At 46.6% G+C, this 12,387-nt stretch overlaps 1 protein-coding gene across 11 annotated transcripts in view; it reads right to left on the reverse strand.

Moving 5' to 3' along the window:
- Positions 1 to 12,387, reverse strand: part of ERG (ETS transcription factor ERG) — a 321,571-nt gene that overhangs the window by 17,500 nt on the left and 291,684 nt on the right. For 6 of the 11 annotated variants that reach the window (XM_027961764.3, XM_042238489.2, XM_042238507.1 and 3 more), the window contains 3 exons: positions 6,207 to 6,410; positions 5,312 to 5,392; positions 3,291 to 3,362 (listed from right to left, as the gene is read on the reverse strand). In XM_027961764.3, the coding sequence (XP_027817565.1) occupies positions 3,291 to 3,362; positions 5,312 to 5,392; positions 6,207 to 6,410 (357 nt within the window). The remainder of the gene's footprint in view (positions 1 to 3,290; positions 3,363 to 5,311; positions 5,393 to 6,206; positions 6,411 to 12,387) is intronic. The other 5 variants (XM_027961778.2, XM_027961773.2, XM_060396525.1 and 2 more) reach the window with 2 other exon arrangements.

Here is a 12,387-nt window from a genome sequence, read left to right on the forward strand (position 1 = left end):
ATGCCCCTTGAGGCCTCAAAGGGCCATCGTCCCCAAAAGGCATGCACTCAGCAAAAAAGGAGGAGGGTGCCTCTGGAGAAGATGGGGAAAGGACTTCTGGTAATAATAACTGACTCTCGGAGCAACGCATGTGATACCACGAATGCGATCACAAAAAAAGAATGTAAACGGATCTGCCCATGTGCTAGCATTTTCTAAGAGGAGTGGACAGACTCATCTACATGCTAATTCAAGAAAGGGATCAAGCAAGAGGGTGCACGCTGAATCAGGACGGTTTGGAAACAAATAAGAATGAGCGCGGGAAGGGAGGGGGGCTGAGGCATGAACAAAGTATGTTGTCCATCATGCGTTATCCTGTAAGGTCACCGGGCGGTCCCGGCTGATTGTGGGGGGGACTGAAAGGATGCAGCCACAGGACAGGGCAGGCCGCAAAGGAACCCTGGAATACAGGATCGATTCGGGGAGACAGACCGTGACAAGAGGAAAGGGAGGGTGGGGCAGGCCGCCCAGGGCTGGATGCTGGAGAAGGAGGGAAAGGAAGCAAGTGGGAGGGAGCACCAGGGCATTGGACGCGGCAGGACAGATGGATGGGAGGAAGGAGTCCTCTGTCTCCGTGGGTGTGAGATCAGAGACTCGGACGGATGCTGAAAGCCAAGGGCATAGGGCAATGGGAACTCAGGCCTCTATCCCCAAGGACCTCTCCCCAGGAAAGAGTCAGCAACCACCTCTTCTGAAAGAAACCCACTGACCACAGGCACACGGTCAGATTCCCAGGGACCCCCTCTCCCATGGGTCCCACTATAGTCCTCTCAGCATGGTCCTCCCTGCCACTCTTCTCTCTCACACCTGGACGCTCCAGGGTGCTGATGAGGCTGCATGCAGGGCAGCAGTGGAGACTCAGACACGGAGAAGAGACATGTGGACACAGACGGGGGAAGGAGAGGGCAGGACAGACTGAGACAGCAGCGCTGAGGCAGATGCATCACCACGTGTAACCCAGGCAGCCGGTGGGGAGTCGCTGCATGACGCAGGCAGTCAGAACCTGGGCTCTGCGATAACCTAGAGGGGCGGGATGGGCTGGGCGGGGGGACGGAGCTTCAGGAGGGAGGGGACGCGTGTACATCCATGGCTGATTCATGTTGATGCATGGCAGAAACCGACGCACTAGTGCAAAGCGATTATCCTCCAATTAAAAACAAATTTAAAATGAGAATATAAAAATATGACTAAAATTTTATAATATTAAGAAAAGGACCTCTTCCAAATCCACCACATCCTCAAATAGGGTAAAAAGAAACTCTAGGGCCCACTGCTTTTTCTTTTTGAGTCAAGCGGCATGTGGGGTCTTGGCTCCCCAATCAGGGATCAGACGCTTGCCCCCTGCACTGGAAGCACATAGTCTGACCACCAGACCCCCAGGGAAGTCAAAAGACCTACTGTTCTGTCTGTGAAGCAACATGTAGCCGCATCACACTAAGCCAACTCACATGCCCCCACGATCCCAACACCAGCTCACAATCCCCAGCTTTTGAGACTCAGACACATCCACGAAATCTCTTCAGACAAACAAATGAGCAACCCTTGGCCAAAGGTTTACAGGCAGCTTCTGCTTCTGTGAGTATGCGTGGGAACTTCTTTAAAACACTGACAAAATCAGAATGATTTTCCTATACTTCCCATGACCTCCCAAAGGTACATTTACTGGCAGTCAGCTCAGGCACGTCTAGACCTAGCATGACACGCGCACTTTGACGCTCGTTTTGCAGCACAGGCGGTGGGTTCCTTTGGAGCCAGTCTAGATCACTGCAGACCCTGAGTCTTGTCCACGATTACGTGGTCTGTGTCAGAGATAACAAAGCACGTTGGCTGAGCTTTTCTGCTGTGCTTTTCAGGAGGGACGGGGAGAAAACTTTATGAGGTCAGAGGACAGAAAATCGCCGGCTCAGTCACAGTACCAGAGCGGTCCTCACCCGGAGAAGCATCTTTCCCTATGCTAGTCAGCTCACTGGTCCCCCATCTTTTTCGATGGGGAGAAACAGCAACCTCAAGCTTGGTGCCTGGGACCAGGTCACACTGGGACTTGGGTGGCCTGGACAGATGCCAGAAGCTGGAGAGCGACAGCTTGGGTCTAGGAAGGAGGATGGGAGTTCTGCATCCATGTGTGAACAGGCAGAAATCATCCCCCAGCCCTGAGTCACGATTCCTCAGCTATGAGGCTTGCTCATGTCATCCAGCTGGTGGGGTTGTACATCCCAGTGAGGGCTTAGGTGATGGGACCATGCTTGCCCAAGGCCACCCCCCCTGCACTTCTCTACCTGGCAACACTCCATCCTCCTCTAGTACATGGCCCTTCCGTTGCAGCACACATGGCCCATCCCTTTCCTGAAGGAAGAAACTGAGGGAGGAATTCTCCCTTCCTGCTCCCACAGCTGCTATTGTCAGAGGTGGTGCTTCTACTGCAAGATCAGTGCTTTAGATTAAACATCCATTTTTGCCCCTCCAGCTCCAGGCACTTCACTTGTAAGGTTAAATATTACGCGTGTGAGTCTGTTCTGGCTCTAGGTGGCTTTACTGAAACATCTAGAGCTTTATGCTGTGTGCCGTGGGTTCATTCCCCACTGCACCCCATGGCTGGCACTCAGGAGGGTGGGTGGGCACCTGGGGAATGGCCAGGTCAGCTTTCTGAAGACAGGGGGCTCTCTGAAGTCTGGCTGATCTTTGGATCCCCAGCATCTAACATCGCACTTGGCATGAATTGGCCCTTGATAACTACTGATATTTTTTTTATGAATGACACATAAGTTAATAAGCTAATTAAGTCATTGGGAAAGACATAAAGATTCAGGTGTAAATATGATCGATTGCGTGCTTCTGCTCCAAAAGACTGGCTCTCGTGACAGCTGGGAACTGGCCACTTGTGTTAGGGGGACGCCACTGGTTCCGGGTTATGTAATTAGGATGGATGGATGATACTACATCTTTCTGTAAACTCGAAATTGGACAGGCGTTGGGAATGACTTCTCAGCCCGTCTGTGTCTGAGAGCAGCTGGTGAACGGGCTGACCTGCTTGTCAGCCTGCAGTTGAGGGAGGGACTGTCCCTGTGATCTCTGAGCGGAAAGGTCTGACTGATTCTAGGCTCCAGATCCACAGAGGCAGAGTCAGACTGTTTAGAGCTCCCATCCAAGATCAGCTGTGTCATGTGACGTAGGTCACGCATCTCACGGGACATCCTGGGATGTCTCAAAAAAAAGAAAAAAGAAAAACAGATGACACAGGGGTGTTTTCGTACCTGGCCTAGTTGTAATTCTTTGCGTAGCTTCGGGATATACTGAAGTATTTGGGAAAATAAAAGCTGCACCCCCTGCAGACAAAAGGAAAGACAGAACACGTGAAGGTCTTGCTGCCGTGGTTGTCCGTCTCAGCAACAATGCCTAGCCTACTTTCCCCCTGACAACCAAGGCAGGCGGCCTCCTGGAAGCAGCCACACCTGATCTGGGGAGCAGGGACAGGACGCGGGTCAGAAACCTTTGCTGAAGCTGGAAGGGATGCTCCACTTGGCATACAAGGTCTTGGGTTCGGATTATTCAGCTTCCTCCTGAAGCCCCTTCCTGTGTTTCTCCATCCTCCCACAAGCTAGCTTTCTTAGAACAACTCTTTGCTGGGTGTTTTCATTTTTCAAATTGTATAAAAATCCATAAAACATTTTTACAGAGCCCTTGGAAAGTAGTATCAAAGAATTGTAACTATTTTGCCAAAGAATATATGGATCTAATTAAATGAATCCACATCTCTGTTCACAAGCCTGTCTTCCCTTTCTCTCTCTCAATCAACGATCAACTTGTTAACGGACAAAATTCCCTGTTTTCCAGCTCAGTCCATTTGGAATGTGCTACTCTGCTTTTCAATTGCTTCTATGTTTAGTGAGGACAAAAATAATGAAATCAGAGCTTCCTTGACACTTTCATTCCTTGCTAAAAAGAATTTTTAAATGACTATGAAGTTATCTGAAAGTGTGTGTCTTTTCAAAGCATTTCTTAAGGGAGGGGAATTACTTTGTCTAAGGTGCTTGCTATTTCTGGCCACGAGGTTATTAAAAAGCTTATTGTGTAACCTACATCAGAAAAGTGTATGATCAATTCAAAGCAATTTTTAAACTTCAGAATAAAAACATAATGTTCTGAACATTGAGGGCCAGCTCAAGAGATCAACTAGCAATCCCTGCTATACTCAAGCCTGGACTCACTCATATTATATGTTTAAAAATAACATGGCAAATATTTGGGAAACGGCTGCATTTCTCTGTGTGGGCTGACCGTGCACTGGCTGGCTTGCTTATGAGGGGTTTCTTGATCCTTCCAACACTCGATGGCTTTCTCCCTAGCCTGGGGGTGGCAGAGGGTCCCAGGAAAATGATACAGTGGGGTTAGCAGCCTGTGGTCAGGCTTACACAGTGTCTCCATCACAATGGAGAAAAGGGATGCCGCCAGGACCACATTCATCCACAGAAAGCCCAGCCTCTACTCTCAGCCTTTACTGGGAGGGGAGGAGAAGGGTTAGCCAGGAAGAAGCATCATGTTAAACTCTAACAGGCTCAGGCCAAAAAAAGAGAAATAAATATTAATAAGATGTAGAATCAATAGTTAAGACATGGAATAGCAGGTATTTGGTTAGTTACTAACTTCAAACCTTCCAAAATCATAACATAGCCTCCCTTGCAACAAAAGCTCCCCAGAGGCAACCAACACTCCCTCCTACTGCCTTTTGCAAACGTACAAGGTCTGTGCAAGAAGATACAAGTCAAGTCAAATGGCCTAAAACTTTACCAAAAAGGGACAAAATATAATCCCTGCTTGTCCTAGTAAATACTCATTTAAGAATTAAAAAAAAAAAAAATTAAAGTGTTGAGTTCTCAGCCTTTAATTTTCAAAGGAGAAAAAGGAAGATGTGAAGGGCCCCTTTATACAGGACATGCTTTTAGTTTCTACAGTCAGCACAGGGCACATTGGAGCACTCACAGCCGCAGACAGTAACCAGCAAAGTGAGCTGAGGCTATGGCTAGAAGCTAATCCTGCACATATCCTGGCTGAAAGAAATCCTCTGACTGGCAAGAAAACCAGGGGAGTACTCAGAGACCAAAGAGGCTGCGGTAGCGCCAACACAGAGCCCTGATCTACCAAGGACCCCTCCACCATCCACCTCTGCCATCTGCCTTCCTGATGCACTGGCTGTTCCTGTTCCACCTGGAAAGCATGTGACCTGTAAACAAAAGCCTACGCTTGTCCTGGGGGCAAGGGGCGGGGCCAGCATTACCTGTGTTTCTAGCATGCATTAACCGTGGAGAGTTTTGTAAGGCTTTATCAACATCATCTGAAGTCAAATGTGGAAGAGGTGCTACAAAACAAAACAAAAAGGCAACATCCAAATGAAAAAAAGAGAGAGAATTACCTTCCTTGAAAAATTAAAAAAAAAAAAAAAACGAAGAAGAAAGAAAATATCTGCCCCTCCCCCCGCCCCCAACACTCCCCACCCTAAATATCATGGGCTGCTTGGAAATCTCTCCATGGCTCTGCTACCAGTTAGCATGTTAAAACCTAGATGGGGGCCTATACGGAATCCAGGGATGCCAGGCAAAGCATTTACACCAAAGAATTCACACCACGCACTGTTGCACTGTCTCGACTAGCTCCTTCTGACTGTGCTTGACCTTTGAAATATTAAGCATGCAGCAGACTCTGTAGATTCATGCCTCTCACTGCCAAGATGCCATTCCCATTCTGGCAGGCTGAGCCACATCTCAAGATACCAAGCAAAAACGCTCCTCATTTTGTGTTCCAGTATGCAAGGGAGTTTGGTTTGGCTCTCGGGAAGATAAACGCCATACTTCCCATCAAGTAGGAGCCCTACGGTAAAGTTTCTCCTGTTTGGACCTCACGGAGATGAAATAACGTGTGACCAGGTAAAGCTCTGCTTCCCTCTGATATGTGATCCTCTCGGCCAGGGGAACCCTGGAGGAGCAACTGAACACTAGTGGTGACTTTGCTGCTTCTTATAAAAGAGCCACTTTCACTCCGCATCTGGCTAAGTCATCACCTGCTGAGCATTCTCTCAGATCCTAACGGGAATCAGGTTGGGGCTAAATCCTCTGCATCTGAGGTTAAGAAGGACCTCAGACAGTGCTCTTCGTGGGGATTGGGGACCGCCTTACTCTCTCTGAGGTAGTGGAGGTGCGACAGGAGGATGTCAGCGTTGTAGCTCGGGGTGAGCCTCTGAAAGTCATCTTTGGTCATCTTGCACAGCTCCTTCCCGTCGATATTCTGGAATAATAAGATGTCAACGTCCGGAAGCCCGTATTCTTTGACTGCCCACTCCAGCCACTGCCGGACATGGTCTGTACTCCATAGCGTGGGATCTGAAAGGGGACGGAAGAATATTTAATCAACGCCTGAAGACAAACTCCTGGGGCAAAGCCATATCCCAGGTGGGATCTCTAACTAGCCACAGCTTTCCAGAGCATCACCTGCCACTCTTCCAGAATTTTCAAGCCAGGCTCAGGGACCAGTCCAAGGAGAATGTCCGAAGAACAACTGACTTATGCTCAGAGACTACTATTTTTAAAGTAAGTTTTTTTTGTTTGTTTTTGTTTAAGCAAATAAGGGTATTCATTGATTCACATAATTGAAAAGTCCAGGGGATATACTAGCTTCAGGCACGGTTTGGTCCAGGAGCACAAACACTGTCACGAGACTCAAGTCTCTCCATCATTTGCTTCTCTTTCCTCTGTACTGGCTTCATTCTCTGACTGGTTCCTTTGATATGCTGGGCCCTGCTGGTTTGAGTTTTCCATCCTAAAGAGCTAAACAACTTCCGTAAAGAGCTTCTGAGCCTCTTCTCCACAGTTCACTAAAACTCTTTAGGGTTGAGAATCACTGGACCAACTTGAATCACATGGCCATTCCTGAACCAATCACTATGGTCAAGGAGGCGGACTGTGCTGATTCATCAGGTCTGAATTACACGTCCACCCAGGAAGCCTAAGATTAAGTCAGACTGAGCCACGTGGACTGACCACAGAGAGAGGGGGCTCCAGGAAACATCAAGGAGTTGCTCCAAAAGGATGGAATGGATGCTGGTCAATCAAAAACAACACTGATGTCAATGCTAAGACCAGGTATTGATAAAGTTTAAAGGGAATTATCCTGGAAGTGTAGGATGCGTCATACCACTTGCTTCCTTGTTGCTCAATTAACCTAAAGTTTCCTGGAGGGATAAGGTTTTCTTCTTATTCATTTCTTTTTATTTTATTTATTCATCTATTGATCTGAATAAAGAATATCTGAATCACTCTGCTCTACACTGAAACTAACCTAACAATGAAAATCAACCAAACTTCAATTTAAAAAAAAAAAAATGGGAGGGACTCCCTGGCAGTCCAGTGGTTAAGACTCTCCACTTCTAAAGCAGGGAGCCTGGGTTTGATACCTGATCCCACATGCTGCATGGCACAGCCATAAAATAAATAAAATTTAGAAAAAATAAATTTTAAAAAACAATGAGAAAAAATGAATAAGAATCAATGAAAACTTTCCTTAAAAAAATACTGGAGTCTTTATATGAAAAAAAAGAACAACATATATCAGAAAGATGTTAATTACATATTAACAAAAAAACATACAATATTTGTATGAAATGCTGGAAAATGTTGACCACAGAATTGGAAATGATATGTAGGTCAACGTGAGCCCTAGCACCTCCCAGCAAGCAAGTGTTTCTAGGCAAAAGGCATCAGTCACACGCTTTTCCTGCAGAGAAGCTGGTCTGGCAACTCACTCACACCTGCAGGAGGCAAGCTGGCTGGGGGTGTTCACATTCCACAATTGAGGCACAAACACCCACAGGATGCAGGCAGTGTCGTCACGCTCAGTCGCCATGTACGGAAGGCGACCCCCGTGGGACTAGGAGGGCAGGGCCCTGGGGAGACGGGGCAGGCGACCCCCTCAACGGAAACATAAGTTGAAAGCGCCCCATGCAAACAGCCTAGCTGGAGGGTACCCAGTATGCCTCACTGGGAGATGCGACCCCTCCCTGGGGTCCCTGAGCACCAGGAGACATCGGGACCAAGAACAAAAGGCCAGAGTTCTTCTAATCCCTGCGTCTCTCAATGCCGTGACCCCCAGAGACTGCTTCTCTCCTCTGTGTCTGTTTCCCATGTGGAATGAAAACCTAGGTCTGGGGGTCTCTGGACAGGCTGGGAGAGGGCAGGCATGCCACGAGGCTCAGATCATCATGAGTGGACACATCTGCTGTGGGAAGAGACCACCCTTTTATCACTTTCTAGCTTAATAGTTCTGGAATCCCATTTGCTTCATGGGAAATAGATGGGGAAACAGTGGAAACAGTGTCAGACTTTATTTTGGGGGACTCCAAAATCACTGCAGATGGTGATTACATCCATGAAATTAAAAGACGCTTACTCCTTGGAAGAAAAGTTATGACCAACCTAGACAGTATATTCAAAAGCAGAGACATTACTTTGCCAACAAAGGCCCATCTAGTCAAGGCTATGGCTTTTCCAGTGGTCACGTACGGATGTGAGAGGTGGACGAAGAAAGCTGAGCGCCGAAGAATTGATGCTTTTGAACTGTGGTGTTGGAGAAGACTCTTGAGAGTCCCTTGGACTGCAAGGAGATTCAACCAGTCCATTCTGAAGGAGATCAGCCCTGGGATTTCTTTGAAGGGAATGATGCTAAAGCTGAAACTCCTGTACTTTGGCCACCTCATAAGAAGAGCTGACTCATTGGAAAAGACTCTGATGCTGGGAGGGATTGGGGGCAGGAGGAGAAGGGGACGACAGAGGATGAGATGGCTGGATGGCGTCACTGACTTGATGGACGTGAGTTTGAATGAACTCCGGGAGATGGTGATGGACAGGGAGGCCTGGCACGCTGCGATTCATGGGGTTGCAAAGAATCGGACACGACTGAGCGACTGAACTGAACTGAAGCATGGGCATCTGATGTGCTGCTGGAATACACTCTGTATTCCAGAAACAACAGAGTAATGGCGAGAAACAGCCAGCCAGTCACGTGCCGCCAGAATTCTCCTTCCTCCCTTCCGCCTTCCCTCCTTCTTTCCTTTTCATTCTCACTCTTCTTCTGCCTCCCCCTCCCTCCCTTCTTTTGTTTCTCCCCTATGGTCTCACATCTTTCTCAGTAGAAAGGAATCATTTTGACTCCAGTAGAATTCATCCTCGGCCCATTGCCCTCCTGGACACCCCAGGAGAAACCACTATCCTGAAATGTTACATGCATCGCCCCTGTACATATCTGAATACTCTTGCTGTATCCACTATACATATTGTTGTGTGCCTTTCAACTTAATATAAACAACATCTGATTTGCTTTTGGCCCTCAGCACTGTATTTTCAGGGTGTGTTCAAGTCCATCCATGGAGATACAGTTCATCATTTAAGCAGCTCTTGCACACCCCCTCCCCATGAATATACCCAATTTACTTATCAGTGAAGACCCCTGCATCCCCCTCCCCACCCACATGTGAAGGAATCTGCATTGGCTCATAGCCTGAGCTCCACATGAGTCATGAGGAGACTGAAAAAAAAAAAAAACAAAACCCAAAATACTACAGATGCCTGCTCTCACTCACAGAGATGCTGAATGAAATCCGCAGGAGGGCAACCTGGGTATCAGTTGTTAAAAGCTGTCCAGGTAATTCTAATGTGGTTCAGACCATCTACTCCCGGATTTCACTCCTTAAGAGTGTGATCACAGGACCTGGAAGCCTCTGCATTCCCTGGGACCCCTAATTAGAAATGCAGAACCCCCAGGTGCCATGCAGGCCTGCTGAATCTGAGTCTGTATTTTCATAGGATTCTCAGCTGACCCATGTCCACATGAAGCCTGCAGAAGTGCTGGCCTAGGTGAGTACCTCCATGCAGAATTCATGGTCACAGGACCCATGCCTAACTAAGATATCTGGTTCTGCTACAAAGCATAGAATACCTACAAAAGCTCAAATGGCAGCGTTGACAGAAAGGTACGCCTACGCCTTTGTAATCCAACCACATGGAAACATTTTGTTAGCCTGTGAAAACTGAATGTTAACTCCATCCAAGTCATTGAAGTTCAGATGGCTCTCTGCCATGAGGTCAGAATTCTGCTTTCACGGAGAAAATGTTCAGAACTTCAGACTGTCTCCATAGAAAGCTTTTTTTTCCCCTCCCTTTTTCTCATGGCATGTCATGATTCCTCATCATATAGGAACAAATCATATACAAGTCCTCTTTCCTTAGTTCTATGCAGAGGACAGTGAAACAGCCCTCTTAGAAAGAAGGTCCTCCCTTCCACAGGGTCCCCAAGTCATTTCCTGTAAATTCCACCACTGGGTATAGAACCCGTGGAAGGACTATGCTTTGGTGTAACTACTTCCTAGAAATCAGTTCATTCTGGGAAGGCATTTTCTTCTCTTAATGGTGGAAACATATTCTGAAAATGATACATAAATATCGTCCTGAAAGTTGCTGGCTTCACATTACCATGGCCAAGTGACACCTTAGGAAGACAGCCAAAAGAAGGCCAATTTCTCTCCAGAATCCCTTGGTGTGCCTGTTAATTGGTTTCCCTAGCTAAGCTCAAGGTTGCAATGGCTCTTTCAATTTTCCTTAAAGGGAATCTCATGCAAGACCCCAGAGGCCAATTTCTCTTTGATCTGCACTATTACCGCTAAATTCTTGCCCCAGATTTGTCAAATGGCCCTTCTCTTGTCCTGCTGGCATAAGCATAAATCCCTACAACCTTCCCAATCGTCAATTAGGCAGTACTTTTCAGATGCCTTTTAAAAACTGTGTGTATTCCCATGTAAGAATTAAAGATTTTAAAATTTAAAAAATTAAAAAATAAAAATAAAAATAAAAACTGTGTGTATTCTCTGAACTAAAAATTCCACTTCTAGAAATTTACCCTTAGGAAATCATAGAGGAAGTGCGCAATGATTTATTTTCAAGGATGTTCTTTGTAGTGTTGTTTATAATAGCCAAACATTGGAAACACCCTAAATGTCCCACAAAAAAAAAGAACTAGTTAATTTGCTGTACATTTAGGAACATTCTTGTGATATTTAGAGACAAAAAATTACACTGCTGAATGTAGTTACTGATATAAAAAATGTTTAAATTAGATTAAAATTTTTGAAAACATTATGGTCGTATAATTATATTCTTCAAAGAAATACAAATATATCCTTGGAAAGAACTTTCAAGAGATAGGTATTGGTATGGCAATTATTGTGTCTGAGCAAAAGGCAATGAAGATTTAAATTTTTTTTCTTTTCACTCAACTTTATCTTTTTTCTACAATGAACATGTGATACTTTGGTTAAACAGTTATTTATAAAATATGTATATATATGTATATATATTCTCTGTGTTTCAAAATCAAAACAAGGTCCTACAAAGGACTGCACATTTACATTTGCTAAAATGTTTTTATGACATTTTCATAAAATTTTAATACTACTTTTTTTATCCAGTTCATGCATGGGAGTTGTTTCATCGCAAAAGAACAGAACTACACCAAGTCAGGTTACTCCTGTATCCTTTTGGAATTTGATCGCCACACCTCTGCCCTATACATTTAGGAGCAAAGAATATTAAAAACAGAATATGAAAATATGGCCGCTTGACAGAGTGAATGGGGACGCTCCTTTCCAGTCTGTCTCTGGGGCGCCATTATTCTAGACCGCCTCTACGGGTGTTCCGCAGGGAGCGGTTTGCAAGGGTCAAGTCCGAACTCTTCAGTCTGAAGCACACGGCCCCAGGCTCCCGGGCCCTATGGTTTTCCTAAGCATCATTCCCAGCTTTCTCCTCCACCCAGACCGTCCATCCCCACACACCCAGCGGTCATGTCCTGAACCCACACCCTGGCTATGCCCACACACCACCCGCAGGCTGAAGACTCACCTTTCCTGCACCCTCGCCTACACTCACCGTCTCCTTTGGGTATCTGTCCTCCACACTCTTCAGGTTTAGGAGCTGACAGTGACTCCCCGGGCAGGGATGTGAGGACAAGACAGGAGGCGCTGTCCCTGGCCCAGTAGCAGAGCCCACCCTGGGCTTCCCCAAGCTCCCTGGGCCAGGCATAAATGCCGCTTTTGTAAAAGGGTATTTTTTTAGGGTTCAAGTCAGTGTGTGGGGTCTCAGGTCACCCTTCAGCTCCATAGAGCACCCAGGAGAGAGGCTTCCGGCTCTCCTCCATGGCCCATGATGGATCAGCCAAGTTTTCTTATTTCCGCCCAACCCTGCCATCACAGAAGGGAGCTCACAAGGTCCCAGAAGATTCAACAGGTCTTCCCTCTTTCCCCAGTCCCCCACTATG

This window comes from Ovis aries, chromosome 1, assembly GCF_016772045.2.
Source record: "Ovis aries strain OAR_USU_Benz2616 breed Rambouillet chromosome 1, ARS-UI_Ramb_v3.0, whole genome shotgun sequence".
Lineage (NCBI taxonomy): Eukaryota > Metazoa > Chordata > Mammalia > Artiodactyla > Bovidae > Ovis > Ovis aries.